Raw genomic sequence first — 20,253 nt, forward strand, 5'->3', positions numbered from 1 at the left:
ATGCGATCTGGAATTGGCAGTGGTTGAAGGAGTCCAGCGGGTTTCATGGCTTGATATTTACTGCGCTGACAAGCATCATAACTAGCCACAAATTCGTGGACAGCAGCCTTCATTCCTACCCAGTTTACCACAGCTGCTAATCGCTTGTAAGTCCTCAAAAACCCTGAATGCCCACCGAATGGGGTAGAATGATACTCTAAAAGTAATTTGGGAATTAATGGTGACCCATCGTGGGGATGACTAACCGATTCTTATAGAGTAAGGTGCCCTTTTGAAGCTGGTAGCCGAGGTAGTCCTGGGATCCCTTCAGCAAGGCTTGAACGACCTTCTGGTAATGGCCCGTGGCGTGTACCGCTGTATCTAATCCTCACTTTCCTGCCAAGTTGCTGTTGTCATCGAGTAAAGCTGCTTATCATCCTGCGACCGTCTCGAGAGAGCATCGGCGGCTTTGTTTTCGCTGCTCGGACAATACAATATCTCAAAATCAAATCCCAAAAGTTTCAAGACCCACTTTTGTTGATCAGTAGCCACAATGCATTGTTCCAGCAAATATTTCAGACTTTTCTGATCCATTCGTACTTTGAAATGTCTCCCCATTAAGTAATAACCTCATTTTTGGATGGCAAGTACTATTGCCATTAGTTCTTTCTCATAGACAGACTTGGTTTGTGCGCGAGGGGACAACACTTGGCTCCAGTAGGCAATGGGGTGGCCCTCTTGCATCAAAACCGCACCCAACCCAAAACCTGAAGCATTAGTCTCTACCAAAAACTCCTTTGTGAAATCTGGCGTCACCAATACTGGAACGGTTGTCATGGCTGTCTTAAGGGAGTTAAACGCCGTTGTTGCCTCGTTACCCCACTGAAATGCATCTTTCTTCAATAAGTTCGTGAGCGGAGCGGCAATTTTACCATAATTTCGGACGAATCTGCGGTAATACCCGGTTAACCCTAAAAACCCTCGCAAGGCTTTAAGATTGGCGGGTTGGGGCCACTCCACCATGCAATTAATCTTCCGTGGGTCCGCCGTGACTCCGTCTTTAGATATGATATGCCCTAAATACTCCAATGTAGCAACCCCAAACATGCATTTTTTCCGGTTGACGACGAGGTGGTGCTGTGTGAGGAGTATAAAGGTGGTTCGCAAATGGCCCACATGTTCCTCCATGGTCTTGTTATACACCCAAATATCGTCAAAGAACACCAAAATAAATTTTTGCAAGTGTTCTCGAAATACCTCATGCATGAGTGATTGAAATGTGGCTGGAGCATTCGAGAGCCCAAACGGCATCACCAAGAACTCGTAATGCCCATTATGTGCACGAAAAACCGTCTTTTCTTCATCACCTTCCGTCATTCTAATCTGGTGGTATCCTACTTTCAGATCAAGCTTGGTAAACACTGTTGCTCCGCCTAGCTCATCCAACAGTTCGTCAATTGCAGGAATGGGAAACTTGTCAGGAACTATGAGTTTATTTAGGGCACGATAGTCCACACAAAAACGCCATCCGCCATCCTTCTTTCGAACCAACAGTACTGGACTGGAGTAAGAACTCACACTAGGTCGTACCAATCCTGCTGTTAACATTTCCTGTACCAATCTTTCGACCTCGTTCTTTTGAGAATGTGGGTAACGATAGGGTCGAATATTAGGTGGGTTACTTCTCTCGGCTAACCGTATCCGGTGGTCTTGCTTCCTTCTTGGCGGCAATTCAGTTGGTTCAGCAAATAATTGAGCAAAGTCAGTTAATAAATGTGAACTGTTGTACTCTCTTGTACCTCTATATCGTCTCCGACAGGATGCTGAGGTTGTAGCCAGTATCCATCATCGCCTGCTTGAACCGACTGTAGCACACTCTTCAATGTTGTTTCTAATCGCAGCAAGGTCGGATCCCCATTTAGTTTCACGGGTCGTCCCTACCACTCAAAGCTCATGGTTCTCAAGCGCCAATTACAGCGTACTTCCCCTAGTGTCTGCAGCCATTCCACGCCCAAGATTATATCAATGCTACCCAAATTGAAAGGGTAAAAATTTTGCACAAAGACCTCACCACCCAACTGAATCGGAATCTGTCGACAAATCCCCGTACCTTTGCTAATCGCCCAAAGCAACTTGAAATTTTGTTTTCTGGATTTCCAATCCCAACGGCTCCACCAACTCTTGAACGACGAAATTGTGCATTGCTCCACAATCGATCAGAATGATGACTTCACAGCCATTTATTTGTCCCGTCAGTTTCAGTGTGTGTGGTGAATCGATCCCAACTAAAGAGGTATGAGAGAGTTCCGTCTCAAGCACTGGCTCCATATCGTCGCCATTGATCACTCCTTCCGCTGCTGCAACTTCTGGACTATCATCGTCGTGGAGTAACAACAACCTTAGTTGCTTCAAAGGGCATCGATGGCCTCTAGAGTATGGGCCGTCACACCTGAAACATACCCCTTTGTCCATTTTATCTTTGATTTCTTCCTGGGATAACCAACGTGAGCGTCCTGAGCTCCCCATCGCAGCTATAGTTGCAGGTCGAGATTGTGAAGAGGAAGACGCGGGTTCACTTCTTTGGTTTGGCCGAACCGAACCGTTAAAGCTTTGGTTCATTCCGGTTCCCTGAACCTGCCTGGTTCCTTTAATATTGGTGTTGGGTGGGCTGAAGTTAATAAAACGTGAGGTTAAATTTTGGGCCGATTGAGTGGGCTGGGCCAAAAAAGGTTTCTTATTTTTCCCCACTCCATTTTTGTCCTCCACGGCTTGGGCCAAGTCCATTATTTGGCCCAAATTGGTGAGGCCAAATAATCGAACTTCAGCCCTTACTTCTTCATTTAAACCAGCGAAAAACAGCCCCTTCAACCATTCTCCATCTACCACTCCAGCTGCCGCTGCTAATTTCTCAAACCCTTCTCTATATGCTGCAAGCGTTCCACTTTGCTTGTGATTAATCAATGCTTCTTGGGCAGTCTTCAGTTGTGCTGAGTTAAATCGCTAGATCATCGATTCTTTCAAGTTTCTCCATGATGATAATGGCTGCTGCAGTTCTCGAAAGCGTATCCATCCTAGTGCTGCACCTTCAAAACAAAGAGTTGCAATTCTGAGTCTCTTCATCGCTGAGTTTGTACAGATCAAAATACCTTTCAGCCCGTGCGATCCATCCCATCGGATCTTCCCCCGTGAAAATTGGCATCTCAAGATGTCTAGGAAGGAAGTCTCTCAGTTTCTCTAGTTCGATCCTACGCTTGCTGTAATCTGGAACTCCATCGGTTCTAGTCACCTCCGACATTAAGGTATGCATCTCTGCTGATTTTCCTTGCGATAGCATGAACTTTAATTCATCTCTGAACTCGTCATTGGCCTTTTCTCTTTTCTCTATGTCTTGTGCTAGGAGTCCCACTTGACCTTGAATCTCTTTCACGATACTTTCCAATTCCTCTTCCCTCTGCTCCATTCGACTCTTGACCATTCCCCTGGAGTCGATGGCTCTGATGCCAATTTGTTAGGTACCTGAATGAGGCTACTTAACAAGGTGGAATAACTCAAGAAGAAAAAAGGGACTTTGAATAAAAGTTAAATAATAAACAATACATACTACCAGCAGTAGGTGATTCCTACGCCTACCCAAGAGCAATGGCTCTCACATAAACTTCTCTCTCCTCCCTCTCTACTCTTCCTCCCCCCCCCCCCTATTTATAGCAATTACATTCCTACCGAATTAATTAACAAAATCAGCCTACTTCGAGTAGGACTCTTCAAAAGTAACCTAACTGTAATGTAACTCTAACTTGAATGTATTATGACTCACTTTAACCTAAATGTATTATGACTCTCGACTCTCCAAATCTAATTCTAATAACCTTAACGCAGAAGGACTCTTCATGCTTCAAATCTGCCAGTCGCTGAATGCAATAGGACTCTGCTGAAAACGACAGGACTCTCTTCACTCTTCAAACTGCAAATCATTTCCTTGGGAGTGCTTTCCTTGTCGAATATAGACTCTTGATATCAAGGGTTTATCAGGGAGCATTCAGCCAGCGTACATGTAGACACCCAATCTTCTCTTTTCCCATCTGAACCTTGTAAGGATCCTATCCAAGGGGAGACCACTCTTGTAAGGCACACTATTGAGGTCTTTCAAAGGCAAATTGACCAAAGCAAAGATGTGCAAACCTATCAAAAGAAGAAAACTAGTCGCAACAGCAAGTAGAGAAGGACGACATGTTACCAGTTCAATCTCCTAATCCAGATTCAGGTCCTGTAAGTATCCCTGAGATATCTTCTTCTGACCTCCCTATTGCTGTTAGAAAAGGAATCAGATCGTGTACTCAACATCCTATAGCTAAATATGTTTCCTATGATTCTTTGTCTGACTCCTACCAAGCTTTCATATCTCCTTTATCTATTGCATTTGTTCCAAAGACTTGGCAAGAAGCTCATGCTAATAAAAATTGGAAGGCAACAATGGTAGAGGAAATGCAGGCTATGAAGAAAAATGGCACTTGGGAATTGGTTACTCTTCCTCCAGGGAAACAACTGGTAGGTTATAAGTTGGTGTTTGTGGTAAAACAAAACAATGATGGTTCAGTCAACCGATTGAAGGCTAGCTTGGTTGCAAAAGGGTTCACTCAGACTTATGGAACTGACTATCAAGAGACATTTACTCCTGTTGCAAAATTGAATACAGTCAGGGTCTTGTTATCAATAGCTGTGAATCAAAGTTGGGATTTACATCAATTAGATGTAAAAAATGCATTTTTGCATGGAGAATTGAAAGAAGAGGTCTACATGGAAATCCCACATGGATTCTCTGACAGGAAAACAAAAGGGAAGGTTTGTCGGTTGAAACGGTCAATTTATGGGTTGAAGCAATCTCCCCGGTGTTGGTTTGGACGTCTCCAAAAAGCTGTGACATCGATAAGTTACAAGCAAAGTAATGTTGATCATACTCTCTTTGTGGAAAGGTCAGGAACTCACATCATGCTTCTTATAGTCTATGTAGATGACATTGTCATCACTGGAAATGATGGGGCAGAAATACAAAAGCTGAAGAGCTTCCTCGGCAAGGAATTTGAGGTTAAACATCTAGGGAAACTCAAGTAGTTCCTGGGAATTGAGGTTGCTAGATCAAAAAAAGGCATCTATTCGTCCCAACGCAAGTATATCCTAGACTTACTTTCAGAAGTGGGAATGTTGGGATGTAAAGCCATGGATACCCCAATTGAAGTAGGCATTAAGCTTAAAGAGAAAGAGGGAGTACCAGTAGATAAAGGGAGATATCAGAGGTTGGTTAGAAAACTTATTTATTTGTCTCACACCAGACCGACATTGCTTTCTCCAGTAAGTCTAGTGAGCCAGCATATGCATAACCCATACTCGACTCATATGAATGTTGTTATTAGAATACTTCATTATTTAAAATCCACACCACAAAATGGAATACTTTTGTCACCCTCAAATAATTTGAAAGTAGAAGCTTATACAGATGCTGATTGGGTTAGTTCACCTGACAAAAAATCAATATTAGGATACTATACATTTGTTGGGGGCAATCTAGTAACCTGGAGAAGCAATAAGCAAAATGTGGTGTGATTGTCTAGTACAGAGGCCGAGTATAGATCCATGGTTCGAAGAGTATGTGAACTTTTATGGTTGAAGGGTCTATTAGAAGATATTGGGTTTCCTATTACAAGTCCCATGATGTTATATTGTGACAACAAGGCTACCATCAGTATAGCCAATAAATCCAGTGCAACATGATCGTATAAAACATACTGAGATAGATAGATTTTTTTTCAAAGGAAAGTTGGAACAAGGGCTGGTATGCATGCCTTTTGTGAGATTTGGAGATCAAGTAGCTGACATCTTTACTAAAGGACTAAAGGAAGGAAATTTCTACCCTACTTTGAGCAAGTTGGGCATGATTAACATCAATGCCTCAACTTGAGGGCTAGTGTTGGTTGGTTCGATTTATTTGTGGGTTGGTTTAATTATAAGAGTTGGTTCAAGTTATTATTATTAAGTTGGTTAGTGAAGGTAATTATGAAACTTTGTATATTTCACATTATTATAAATAGAAAGCTTAGGGGTCACATTGATTATCTAAGGATTCAATTATTTCCACAATAACCCATACCAAATTACGCCTAAACCTAAAGTCCTAAACATAAAATTTACTTAGATTAGGAAACTACCAACCAAAGGCATAAATTAATGAAGAAATCCACAATAGGAAGACCATGGCAAATTGGTCAGTGGACAATTGTAGTTTGAGGTCAAGGTATTGAAACAGCCACTCAGCAACGCTGTTTAAGGTAAGGCTGCATATGAAATTTGCCCCCAGACCCAGCTTGCAGGAAGCCTTTGGCACCAGATTCACCCTTACTGATTTGAGATTTGTCAGTTCGATAACCTTGAGTATAAGATATGTAATTACAGTTATTTAATGGATGACATGTTATTTTGATAGTGAGCTACTGTGTCGATCTAATGTTACTAATTCTGAAACCTAGTTGCTGTTTTGATGATCATACAGTATCTCTCGATCCTACCGGATGCAATTCAGGGTTCAGTTTACCTTATTGGGTCATTTGTGGGCCCACCCAAATCATAAATGACTCTAAAAAAGACAGGGTAGAGAGGGTTGACGGCAAAGTCCATTAACATGTAGAAGTATATACAAACAGTAGCAAAATGATAATCAATCTTAAGGTTGAATGAGTAGCAATACTGTTATTATAATTCTAAGAATAAAGAATTGTCTCTAGAATATTATCGACAATCCCACATCTGAAATTTCTTTTCTTTCTAGACCTATCCTATTATTATAAATAAAGACTGACTGTGTCTCTCTGACACAAGTAAGAAGTTTAGATAAAGATTGATTGTGTCTCATTCAGAGTCCTTCCAAAAGTCTTTGGGTGTGTAGCCTTTGCTTGAACCATCATGTTCATGGTAATTTAACCCTTGCGGGTTGTGGTACATTTTTCCCGGCTACTTTGCCACCCAAAAAGGATACAAGATCATCTGCCTTCATGAACGATGTTTGTTACCATGGATGTGATCTTCCAGGAAAATATTCCCTATTTTTCACCTAAACCTTTTCAGGGAAAGCGGGTCTAGTGAAGAGGTTTCGGTCCTTATTCCTTCCATGGAAATCCCTTCCAAATTTTATGGTAATGATGCCCACTTGGAAGGTGGAGTAATCAGACAGAAACAAGGACCAATCGCCAAGGACAATGATATGCACGGGGAGCAACAACTTGTATTGCAATCACCTTTAGAAACTCACCAAAGAAAAGCAGCTCTAGAAATGCCTCATACCATTCCTAGCCAACTGGAAGCTCTACATCCTGGTCCTGCAGAATTAATCCCGGTGAGTCTATTCCTAACCCAATTTCTGATCCATCATTAGACTTACCTATTACACTGAGAAAGCACCCATGAGCGTGTACTCAGCTCCCTATTTCTAATTTTGTAACATATCAAGCATTATCCCCAGCCATTCAAAGTTTTGTTTCTTCTTTGTTCTCTGCTTCTATCCCTAACACCTAACAGGAAGCACTAGCTCATTTTGACAGGAAAGAAGCTATGGATGAATAGATGAATGCCTTGGAAAAAAAACCGGACGTGGGATCTAGTTACCTTAGCTATAGGGAAGAGGAATGTTGGTTGTAAGTGGGTGTTTGTTATTAAACCACAAGGCTGATGGTACTATGGACAGATATAAATCTAGACTAGTGGCCAAGGAATTTACTTAAACCTTGGCATTGATTACCAAGAGACCTTTGCTCCAGTTGTAAAGATGAATAGAGTACGAGTGGTGCTTTCATGTGTAATCAATAAGGGATGGGATCTTCAACAACTTGACTTTAAGAGTGCCTTCCTACATAGCAAAATTCAAGAAGTGTATATGGATGTTCCACAAGGGTATACTTCTATTGAGAGTTGAGACATGGGAAGGTATGCAAACTTAAACATGTTCTTTATGGGTTGAAGCAGTCCCCTAAAGCATGCTTTGAAAGATTCCATAAAGCTATGGTGTCTATTGGCTATAACCAAAGCAATGTTGATCATTACCCTATTTATCAAAAGGACAGACAATCACATAACAGTATTGCTGGTATATATAGATAACATTGTTATCACAAGCAGCAGTGCAACAGAGATTTTGGTACTGTGATAGGAAGGTTTAGAGTTGGAAATAACACCTCTATTAGAGTCCTTTGGTACACTGGCCGAGGTCTCCCCTTGGTTAGGAAACACTTCTTCAACTCCTAAGTTGTGTTGTGGTGATGTGATATGAAGATCTAGAGTTGAAAAGAACACCTCTCCTTTAGGACTCATCCCCCTGGAGAGGTGTATAGTAAGGGCAAGACTCATTAAAATTACATCCATGGATACAATGGTTTTCCTGGAAGGAGGATGATAACATTTGTACCCTTTCTGAGTAGCAGAATACCCCAAAAATATGCAGCGTAGGCCGCGGAAACCAGCTTACTCTAATGGGCTGTGATTCTGGCATAACACACACATACAAAAATCTTTGGGGAATAATAAAAAAAGAGGCTCCTTGAAGAATCTCATTAGGACATTTAAAACCAAGTATCCTACTCAGCATCCTATTCATAAGGTAAGAAGCAGTGAGTAGAGTATCACTCCATTATTTGTCAGGTACATTCATAGCAATCATAATTGAACGGGCTACCTCTAAAAGATTCCAATTCTCCCTTTCGGCAACCCCATTTTGGGCAGCCGTATCAACACAACTGGTATGGTATATTATGCCAGAGTCAGAGAGATATCTCTGAAATTCACCATCAATATATTTGTGCCATTGTCACTGCGAAGGATCTGCACAGTGGCATTGAACTAAGTTTTAATCATATTATGAAAATCACGAAAACATCAAAAAACCTCATTCTTTTGTTTTAAAAGATAAATACATGTAGAACGAGAGTGACAATAAATAAAAGTAACAAAGTACCTATGGCCAGTAATAGCCACACATTGGCAGGGACCCCACACATCAGAATGAATTAGAATAAAAGGAGTAGATTTTCTATTATGAAGAAAAGGTAAATAAGTAAAACGAGTCTGCTTTGCAAAAATGCAGGCTTCACAAAAAAAATCATCCTCATTACAAGAAGAAACCAAATTAGGAAATATTTTCTTAAGAGTTCCTAGAGGGGGGTGACCTAGCCTACGGTGCCACTGATGAAGATATGATATTACCTAATGGATCTGATTAGAAGATGTAGTAAAAGCAAAAGTATATCCTCCAATCGGCTCGAGCAAATAAAGTCCATTGTTTAGTTCACCACGTCCAATCTCCTTCCCCGTGACCAGATCCTGGAAGACATAGTAAGATGGGAAAAAAACCATATTACAATTCAAGTCATGTGCAAGACTACTGATAGAGAGCAAGTTAGTAGAGAAAGAAAGAACATGTAAAACTTTAGACACAGAAAATGATGGAGAATGTTGAATGGTCCCTTTTCCAGCAATGGAAGAATAAGAGTCATTAGCAATTCGAACTTTATCCTTTCCAGAAGTTAGAGAATATTGTAAGAAAAAAGAAGATAAACATGTCATATAATCTGCGGCTCCTATACCAATGATCCAAGGTGTAGAAACTAAAGAAACTTAGAAGCCTGTAAAAGTTTTACCTGAAGTAGCAAGGTAGGAGTTGGTATGGGTGGTAAAGGAAGCATGATGGTAGAGGTTGTACCAGCAATAGAAGACTACAGAATACATCGCAAAGTAGCTAACTCCTCCTGTGAAAAACCAATGTTTACAGAGGGTGTTACGGAAACTATCTCAGAAATATGAGCTTTCGATTTTCCTATTCTTTGTGCCCTGTTTTGCTCAAAATCAGCAAGCTTCCCGTGGAGCTTCCAACAATTTGCCTTTGTATGATATGGTTTGTGACAGTGCTCACACTTGATAATCTCCTTAGCTTAATCAGATTTAGTGCAAACAGACTGTAAGGCTGATTTCTCCACAATAGGAGTATGAAGCATGGTTAATTGACGGCTTTCCTCACACTGAACAAGGGCATAAGACTGTTTAAGTGCAGGAAAGGGAGAACAACTTAATACTTGCACTCTGATCTGATCATAGTCCACATTCAAACCTACAAAGAAGTCATATACCCGAATCTTATCAACATGCTTCCTATAAGTAGTCACATCATTTGGATTAGTGGGGTGATAATCCCCATAATGGTCCAACTCTTGCCAAAGAGATTGCAACTCAGCATAATATTGGGCCACAGTCAGTTTCTTTGGGGTAATCACATAAAGCTTCTTTCGTAACTCATAAACCTGTGCATCATTCCCCAACTGTCCATAGGTTTCAATAGTAGCCTTCCAGATTTGGGCTGCAGTATCAAGTAATAGGTATCCACGGGCAATATTTGGATTCATGGAATTCAAAAGGAATGACATAATAAAAGAGTCATTCGAGATCCATTTATCTTGTGAAACACCTGTGGTAGTAGGTTTGATAGTGGTGCCCGTAATGTGTCCAACAAGTCCTCTTCCAGCAATAGTCAGGTAAGCAGATCGAGACAAGATCAAATAATTTGTTCCATCAAATCTTACCGAAAGAGGATGAAGAGGGGGGTAATGTTTGGAGCCGGTGGGAGCAGTAGTACCATCTGTAGTTGCCATATTGAAAAAAAAAATTGTCTGTAGCTCTTCAGCCTTCACCCTTCAATTAAAACGTCACAAAATCCAATAGCCACACAATTTTCAAAAAGTGCATATAAGGAACACCATGCCCCTTTTTTCAGTAATTACAAATACGTCCCTAAAAATCAGAATTTGCAAATAGGTCCTTAAACTTATATAAATTTACACGTAAGTCCCTGAAAGTAAGTAAATTTGCAAATAAGACCATAAACTATGCAAATTTACCAATAGACCCTTGATAGAATGCAAATTTACAAAATTAACCCCTCAAACATCTATTTTATTTGGGCTAATCGAATCGCAGGCTTCAGATGAAGAACTAGAGGGAAAAAAATTTGCAGGAGCAGCGGTAATGTCACGGTAGGGCAGAGGAACGTAGAATGGTTGAAATAACTCACTACAGTGTAGCGGCAGAGGCAGAGCAATGGCATGTTTTTCTGCTCTTCTTCTTTCCCTTTTTTTCTCTGTTCTTGGTCTTTTCAAACTCACCGTATGCAGCCGAATTGAAGAACATAGTGCAGCAGCGGAGTTCTTCTGCTTTTCTTCTTTTTGTTCTGTTCTTGGTTTTGTCGAATTGAACTCACCGTATGCAACGGACTGAAGAACAGCCCGAAAGAAACGGCGATGGATTTCGATGGGTTTTCAATGGGTACTGAAGAACATCCAGAAAGAAAAGGCGATGGGTTTCGATGGGTTTAGATGGGTTTGAAGAACTGCCAGAAAGAAAGGGCGATGGGTTTCGATACTCTTTCTGCGATAGCGACAACGAGAGAGAGGCGAGGAGGTAGGCTCAACACTCCCTTTTTTTTTCTTCTCACTTCCCTAATCATACTTAGGCTCTGATGCCATGTTGTGAAACACAATATTGGCAGAATGACTTATTGATCAATGTGATCTCAAGCCCTTTATTTATAATTAAGTGGAAAATACACTATTACATAAATACCCTTACTTGGGTAACAAGAAATTTACATGAATAAAAACTTTAATATAATTGGACTCCTAATCGAACTTAACCAACATATTGTTTTGATAGACAAGACAAAAGTAGGGATCCGTACCAAATTAGAATCATACAGAGCAACTTTGAAATCAAAAGGCTTTAAACTAAGTAGGACAAAGACAAAATATCTAGTGTGTAACTTTGGTCAGGATAGGGCGGATGATGAGGTGGTGAAATTTGATGAGAAGGAGATTCCACAAAGCAATTATTTTAGGTAGCTTGGCTCAATCATAAATAAAAAAAGGTGATAGAGAGGATAGTGTTTTCCAAAGAAATAAAATACAATGGATGAAGTGGAGATGTGTCCAGAATCTTGTGTAATCAGCGTATTCCTTTAAAGCTCAAAGGAAAATTCTTTAGGACCATTGTATGACCAGCTAAGATATATAGTGTAGGGTGTTGGCCTACTAAGAAGCATCATATAAATAAACTTAATATAGCAAAAATAAGGATGTTAAGATGGATGAGTAGCAAAACTAGGAAAAATAAGATAAAGAAATGATCATATTAGAGCTGGTCTGGGAGTTGCTCCAAGAAGTGATAAGCTACGAGAAAGTCATTTAAGGTGGGATGGTTCCATTCAACGGAGGCCTGCAAACGCCCCCATACGGAGAAGTGATTTAATCCAAATTGTAGGAATTAAAAGAGGCAGACCTTATACAACCTTAAGAGAATGATGAGAAACGATACACGAGCTTAGACCTTGTATCTAGTATTGCCTCAAACAGAGCGGATTGGAAGGAAAGAATCCATGTAGCTGACCACATTTAGTTGGCAACAGGTATTTTGCTTTGCAGGAACACACACGAATCTTCAATCATTCAACCATGGTTCAAAATTAGACATCCCATTTTGCTTTCAACATTCTTCAAAACAATCTGGATGGGTGGTCAAGTTTCTCCAACAAAATAAACCATATTTCAGTGTCAATTCAACCATTCTGATGGTATGTCTCAGCCACTTGGGGATATATTTCAGTTTCAACCAGGTTGAAACCGAAATTTTGAACTTCCTTTTCAATAAATCAAATCTTTGAAAGAACAAAAGATATCTGATAAACTAAGGAACATGAAGAGCAACTTTAAGAACTCAGTCACACACTTTTCCTCTTCCAGAATTGATTGAGATAAGCACTGATAGGTAAGCTTGCAGTGGGAGTGTGGGACAACAAACTTAAATTTCTCATAATATTTAGGCCAATTACTAAATAATGCAGGCATGTGAGAAAAGCCTGTAGCTTTGGGCAAAGAACCAACCCTCAGATATAAAAACAAAGCTACACTAACAAAGAATCATCCACAACATATACTTCAATCAATGGCTTATGATATTATAAAATTCAATGAGAAGCATACTCACAAGAATTATGCCAGCAAGGGAAATGTAGGGCTGAGAAGTTGGTTTTCTAACACAAATTGCAACAACACCATTAGACTTTTCCTTCTCTTCAGTATAAAACTTGCGATAGATTTGCACACCTGAAAATATCATATGCTCAGTAGCTTTAGAGGCAACTAAACACGGGAAACCTTGTGAAAGGAATAATGTTTTACCATTTGGATAGATAGTAAAGAATCTGATGGAACAAAAGCAAGGATATCTGACTTCAGGCATTTACAGGAATCAAGGTTCTAAACCAGAATTGTCAAAGTAGCCGACAAGTTGACAGGTTTGAGGGCTCCAAAGGAGCTGCGAAGAAAGGACAGTTAGAGATCAGTTTGGTTCACTTGATGCATGAACTAATTATACATGCATGACTATGAAGTGATTTATTATCTATGAATCTGTTATTTATTCATTTCTTTATTTTGCTTCATTGATTTGTTGTTTTAATCTAGAGTCCAATTCTTTCCCCGTAGATTTGGTTAGACAAATAGACCTGAAAAAAAAATGTCTTCAAAAATTGATATGTAATTCCACAGAAAAAGCTTAACCATTTGATAGTTTGACTGGTTTTTTTTGTTTTGTTTTGTTTTGTTTGACTGGTTTTTTTTGTTTTGTTTTTTTTTTTTTTTTGGTTTTGTTACTATACTTTTATATAAGCACTGCATGGTGATGTTACTAGACTTTTTTGACTGTCCTCTTAGATTACTTGCATGGCCACCTATTGAGACTTGAGAGTGAATAAAATTATCATTACCAAACCCCAAGAGGGGGAAGGGGGAAGAGGGAAGAGAAAAGGTGCTAGGGGGTGGGAATGCACCAGAGAGCTAGGGGGCAGGAATGTACCAGAGAACTAGGGGGCCATAAGACAAAGAGGGCTGCAAAACGGTAACACCAAAACCCTAGTAACAATAATCTTCCTGTTCCTTTGGGTGTCAAAAACATGGGGGTGGGGGAAGCCTGATACCTGGCGCAACAAAATGGTTGGGTTCCCAGATCAAGTCCAAGGTCCTAGATCCAGAGATCCATTTCCTAACGTTACTCTCAATCAAATGTAAGCACTGCACCATAACAGTAACTTACTGACCATGTCACAAATTGTGCTTCCTGAAAAGGATCTTGAGGGTCTACAATGACTAAAGCAAAGCTACGGTTGATTTTAAAGTGAGGCCATAAAGAGGAGAGACATTTTTGCCAAGTGGAGCAGGACATGGTGCAAGAGAACAATAAATGATCACTGTCTTCAATACCATTCAAACAAAGGATGCAATGATGGGGAACAGGGATATGGTGATGAAGGAGAAAAGACCGGGTACAGAGACAAAGGTTAAGAGCTCTCCGCAGGGATGACAAGGTATATGACCTTTAAACCAATCAATGTGGTGCCAAGGCACAGTAGAGCTAAGGGTCCATGCAAGGTTCCAAGTGGAGGCAGTAGTAAAGGAGCTAGAGGTAGACGCCAGCCAATTCAAGGTTATCCTAAGAGTGAGGAGTGGAAGGCAGGGGGTGAAGAGAGGTTCAAATTTGGGTGGGACCAAGAAGGAAGGGAGGGGGATTTTCTTTTCTTTTCTTTCCCTTTTTTAGGTTGGGCAAGAGAGGGGATGCCATGACCCACTAATGATGGAGGAAAAGGTGATAAACATGGAGATTCTAGACTCATAACTCATAAGTAGCTCTAATACCCAAGGTGTTAAAGAGGATACCTGATGAGTCATGAGCACCAAGGATCCATCAAGAGGGATATGGATAAAAAGTGGTTGAAAGAGCCAGATGCCTTAGGAAACAAATTCCTCAAGACCCAAGAGGGATCATTAGGTATCTTTGCAGTCCCAAAGGACAGGCCTAGAGGACATAGGAGCAGACCCAGTTGATGCAAACCGAATCCTCCTTCGAAGAGATTTTTAGATGAGCTTTACGAGGCTGGCAGTGTTGTAACGATGAATTCTATGGATGCCTAGCCTCCCCCACCGCCTTTTTCTTTTTCTCAGCTTTAGGCTGACAAATGGAAGACCAACTTACAGGGTGAAGGAATCTAGAGGCCTCTTCAGCTTTCTGTAGGAAAGCAAAAGAAGGGTTCCACTGAGTTGATGGTGAGCTTAGAGAGAGAGAAGATCCAACTCTTCATACATTTTCGTGTAGTCTGCAAATATTAGTTCAAAGGTTTGCCCTTCCAATCAGCCCTACAGAACTCTTGTGAAACCTCATACATACAAGAAATATTATTCTATCCAGAGTACACAATATTTAAGTAATCCCATACTGATCTATTGATGGAGGGGTTGCCATCTTATCACTATCTGGGCTATTCCCTAAGACAATGATGGGAACCAGTTCAACTAGACGCAGGTATGTCATTTTTCAATTTTGTTTAGAAGTAGGATCTTATCTTGGTCTTCCCCTTGCCTTACCCTGAACCAGGATCCTGCTGAATATGGAGTATTCTCGCATGGTGTGGTCACCTCTCTCTTAGTGGACTAGTAGAATACATCAGCTAAATGCCTTCTCGAGAAAGAGTTGGTCATAGAACAATCTCGGAGCTCCACCTTTCCACTAGCTGGCTTCTTTTCGCTCCATAGTCTCATTTAACCTCAGTAGCAACAAAGCATACTTAGCATCGGGTGATCGAGCATGCAATCCCATCTGTGCATGTTGGAAGGACATCATACCAAAGTCGTACAATTAGTAATCCATAAATCCTTCACAATGTCAACATGTGTAACTAGGTCAAAAATATTTCTCTCCATGGAGTTCAACATTTGCCTTAAGATTCAGGAATTTATAGTCTTCCATGTATCATTCCTAGTGGACTTAGTGACATGGTATGAGACCTCACGAGATATCTCGCTTTTTAAGAAGGCAAGACGAGATCAAGGGCAAGATTCTCACATCTTGCTCGATATCTCGCCATATCTAGTCATATATTGTTGGAACTCTCAATTTTTGTCAGATTTTTTATGGATTTCAATTGGATTTTCACTTGCAACTACTCTTAGCACATCTACAACACCAAAGGAAGATCAATCATTTTATGCTTGCCTTATGAACTTATGAGTTATGACTAATATAAAACTTCTAATGGTCGTATAATTTTATTATTTAATTTTCAAGAATCGAGATTGTGGTACTCATATGAATGGAATTTTTTATGACATTTAAGTTATTTGATGTATTTGATACACCAAGGATAGACCGAAAAGCCAGAAGAGCCCAGAGCGAAGGCAAGACGAGAAAAGAAGGGCAAGAAAATGAGATAAGAAGGAAGAGATGGCGGGACAGGAGAACAGGGGGGGACAAAGAAGGAATCCCGAAACGGGGCACACAAGGGCAACAAGCCCAACAGCACCGGAATGGATGAAAACCAAAGACACAAGATGAGGTCCCCGGGATGCGCGGATGATATGGGAGAGAGACCCAAGTGGGGAAAACCAAATAGAACAGGAGAGTAGCGGAATCAAAAGGCAAACAGAGACAAGACGAAACAGGAACAGCAGACGGGCGAGAGAAGGGGAACGACGAAAAGAGACGCGAGGATTGTTTAGGACCAGGCAACAAGAAAGAGGGATAGAAGATGAGGTCCCAAAGAAAAAAAGGGGGAGAAGGAGAGGGCACCGGGCAGGACGGCGACCAAAAGCAAAGGAAAAAAGGACCGGCCACCAGCAGAGCGGCGAGGGGGGAAAAGAACGAAAACGGGGCGAAAGAGAAGCAAGATGGAGAGGGCAAACAGGATGGAAGAAGAACGACATATAGAGGGCGGGAGCCCCAAAGGATAGCAGAAAGCGTGAGGGGCACGACGCCGGAACCATAAAGCCCGCGGAGAAGTGTATAATCCATAGAAGGAACTGAAGAGCTAGGGGTAGACCAAGATAACCTTAGGAGAAGTGGTGAGAAAGGATATGTATAGCTAGGCCTTGATCTAGCATGGCCTTGAACGCCGATTGGAGGGCAAGAATCCATGTAGCCGACCCCATTTAGTTGGGAAAAGGCTTATTGTTGTTGTTGTTGTTGTTGTTGATACACTTGCTTTTCATTTATATGCCTTCAAGGTTCTATATTACATGTTCCATAGTTTTGCATTCTCCAATCCTATTGCATTTCCATTTCACACTTAGGGTAAACTTAGAACTTGTACTTAGGGTTGTTTTCTCACAAATTCAGGGCCACCAATGTGTTCAAAAGGCCTAACTTAGGCTAACTACCAAGTTTGAGCCCAACTTGGACTCTAAAACCCACCGAGATGGGCCATCAAGTTGGCCCCAGAAAAAGACCATATCTCAACCAAGATCCCACCAAGTCGGTCGAGATCTTGGTTTTTAGAAAGGGCGAAATCTCGCTCGAGAGCAAGATCTCTTAAACTATGCTTAATGAGATGGTCTTGTTGTTCACAACCAATCAACACACATGAATATCTCTTTCCACTGATAGAAATTGATAGTCCCTGCAAGTTTTTGTTCAAAAATATGATGAGATGTGGATGTCATGATTTCTATAATAGTACTCTTAGGCTCAGATTTCAATTCACCCATAGACATAATGATCTAATCTTTCTTAATTCCATAAAAGAGACTTTAATTATAAACAACTAGGCAGCAACTAGCAACACTCCAAATGCAAGACCCAAAATCGCTCAATCAAACTTCCATTAAACCAGAACATATAATGCCAGAAATTCCACAGAAAATAGGCACATAAGAGAGATTCATGCTTCCAATAATCTGAACCAGAAGTTGTGAACAACCCTTGAACAGAAATAGAAACTGCAGAAAAATTCTCAACTCATCAGAAAATTCTCCAAAAATACTAACCAACAACCACGTGAGTTGTAGCAATACCAGCAATTCTAACAAATACACAGAACAGTATTCTTCAATGTAGCAAAAATTCTCCCCCCCCCCCCCCCCCCCCCAAAAAAAAAAAAAGCAGCACAGAAATTTTGAGCAAAGCAACCAGGTAGGATTTCAATCTAAAAACAGTCACAAAGTAGGATTTCAAAACACTCTCCTATTGATCAGCGGGGTTTGATCCAAACAATCTCCCATAAACCAATCTCCAATACTCAGAAGTTCATGAAAACTCAGCATAAGTACCTGGACAAGGAAAGAAAATCCCACCAGCCTCCATTAAAACACCAGTAACTTGGTTCTTTTAAATTTGATGTAAGAACCAGTCACTCATCGCGTCTCCTTACAACACTACCCAAAAACCAGCACAAAAGTGCTGCGACAGGTTAGAAATTGCTGCAGAAGAATCCATGGTTATCAAAGCGTCTGCCTAGGCGCGACTAAGCGTCCGCCTAGGCGGCAAAGAGGTTTTTGAACCGCTTAAATTGTTGTCGCTTAACTAATGGGCTGATTACTTGCCACTTTTTTGCTTAGACACTACCGTTTTGCCGCCTAGATGCTAAAGTAACCGCTTTTTTTACATTTTGTAATTTGTGCATATTATTTTATTTTTTTAATCATAATTTATTATACAATCCCGTATATAAATTTAAATATGTGAGCCATTTCGGAATCGAGGCCCAAAGTGCCTGTCGGCAATAGAATGTGAAGCATGAGCCATATTCAACTTTGATAATCAATGAATCATTAAATAAACAATGACTTGGAAATCGGAATAATGAGATCTATTAATTTATCATGTCAACACTGTTTGGTTAAAAAAAGGGGAAAATGGATACATCAATTCTAATTACTGATCTATGCACAAGAGTACAAGACACTTATTTAGCATCACACTATCATAGAGGTAAGTAAGAATGTAAAATTACTACTTTCATTTTCATTTTTCACATTGATTACTAATATAGTACATACTACATAATTATTGTTATGAATCTTATGATGTTTGATGAGATGAAGTTATGTTTTTAATCTTTTTTTGAATAATTTTTCATAAATGTGATTCTTGAATGTTTTTTTATTTTCATTTTTATAAATGTGATTGTTGAATGTTTGTTTAGCACTTTAGTTTATTATAAAAAGTATTTGTATTAAAAAGTAGTTTAAAAGTAGTTATATTAAAAATATGGGATAATTACTATTGCCCCCTTATACTTTGGTTTTATTACTAATCAAACCCCCTTCTTTGTGAAATTACTATTGCCCCTCTCACTTCTAACGGTGTTAAGTTGCTGTTAACATCAAATATGAAATGTCTATTTTGCCCTTAAAATTAAGAAGTCAAAAATATGACATTACCCTCATTTATAGAAACTATATTGCATGTCAATTATATCCTTAAAATCTTATATTTTAGAATTAGTTTTGGATTTGGTGGGACCACATACTTATGATTGTTGAAACTTTCACATTCTACTTAAATTTTTCATAATCACCATGATGAAAGTTTAAAAACAAATTAGCATATAAGTTCTAATTGATAGAAAATTTGGTAACACACATAATGGTCAGCATATATTAGGTGATTTTCAATTTGCAGCTTTGAATTAAATTTGATATTTCTTAACATTTTAGTTTATATTTTTAAGTTTTATTTAATTTCATATTTTCTTTACTTGGTGATTTATTTTTAGAGAAAAAAAATCACATCTTTCCTTTATTTGGTGGTTTCTTTTTAAAAAAGAAAAGTGAAATTAAAGTTAATTTTTTCCTATTAAAAGTAGTATTATAACTTGAAAAAAGAGAAAATAAGTAAAAAGATAATTGCAGGGTTATTTTTGGAATTTTGAAAAAATATATAGATGCCACATCATCAGTAAACTAATGGAGCTTAACGGTAGGGGGGCATTAGTAATTGTAGACAAAGTTAAAGGTTAGAATCGTAATTTTAAAAAGTACAGGGGATAAAGTAGAAATAAAATCAAAGTACAAGGGGGCAATAGTAATTATCCCTAAAAATATTGACTAAACCGCTTTGATCGCTTTATTGCAGCCCAAGCGTCACCTAATCGCCAAGGCGGAACCCCAATCGCTTTGCCACTTTAATAACCTTCAGAATCTTAAACCGATATCTGTATCTGCACTAATCTGCCGCAGAAAAATTGGGACAAAATCTCAACCTTTTGGTGTGGGAATTTGCAGGAGTCGATCAACAAGGCTCTGATACCATGTACTCTGCAGAAAAGAAGAAACATAAAGAGAGATCGAGAAGAAGAGAGGCAGAAACAGGAGATTAGACGAGAGGGAGGTCATTAAAGATAGAGAGACCGATGGAGCGAATAAGAGCCTC

The 20,253-nt window shown here is 39.7% G+C and overlaps 1 protein-coding gene across 1 annotated transcript in view; it reads right to left on the reverse strand.

The window, feature by feature from the left end:
• Positions 1–20,253, reverse strand: part of LOC148999051 (RNA-binding ASCH domain protein) — an 82,848-nt gene that overhangs the window by 41,441 nt on the left and 21,154 nt on the right. The window contains exon 7 of the mRNA XM_089141502.1: positions 13,042–13,160. Coding sequence (XP_088997628.1) covers positions 13,042–13,160 — 119 coding nt within the window. The remainder of the gene's footprint in view (positions 1–13,041; positions 13,161–20,253) is intronic.

This window comes from Hakea prostrata, unplaced genomic scaffold (assembly GCF_041222555.1).
Source record: "Hakea prostrata isolate BN-2017 unplaced genomic scaffold, UWA_Hpros_2 contig_58, whole genome shotgun sequence".
NCBI lineage: Eukaryota > Viridiplantae > Streptophyta > Magnoliopsida > Proteales > Proteaceae > Hakea > Hakea prostrata.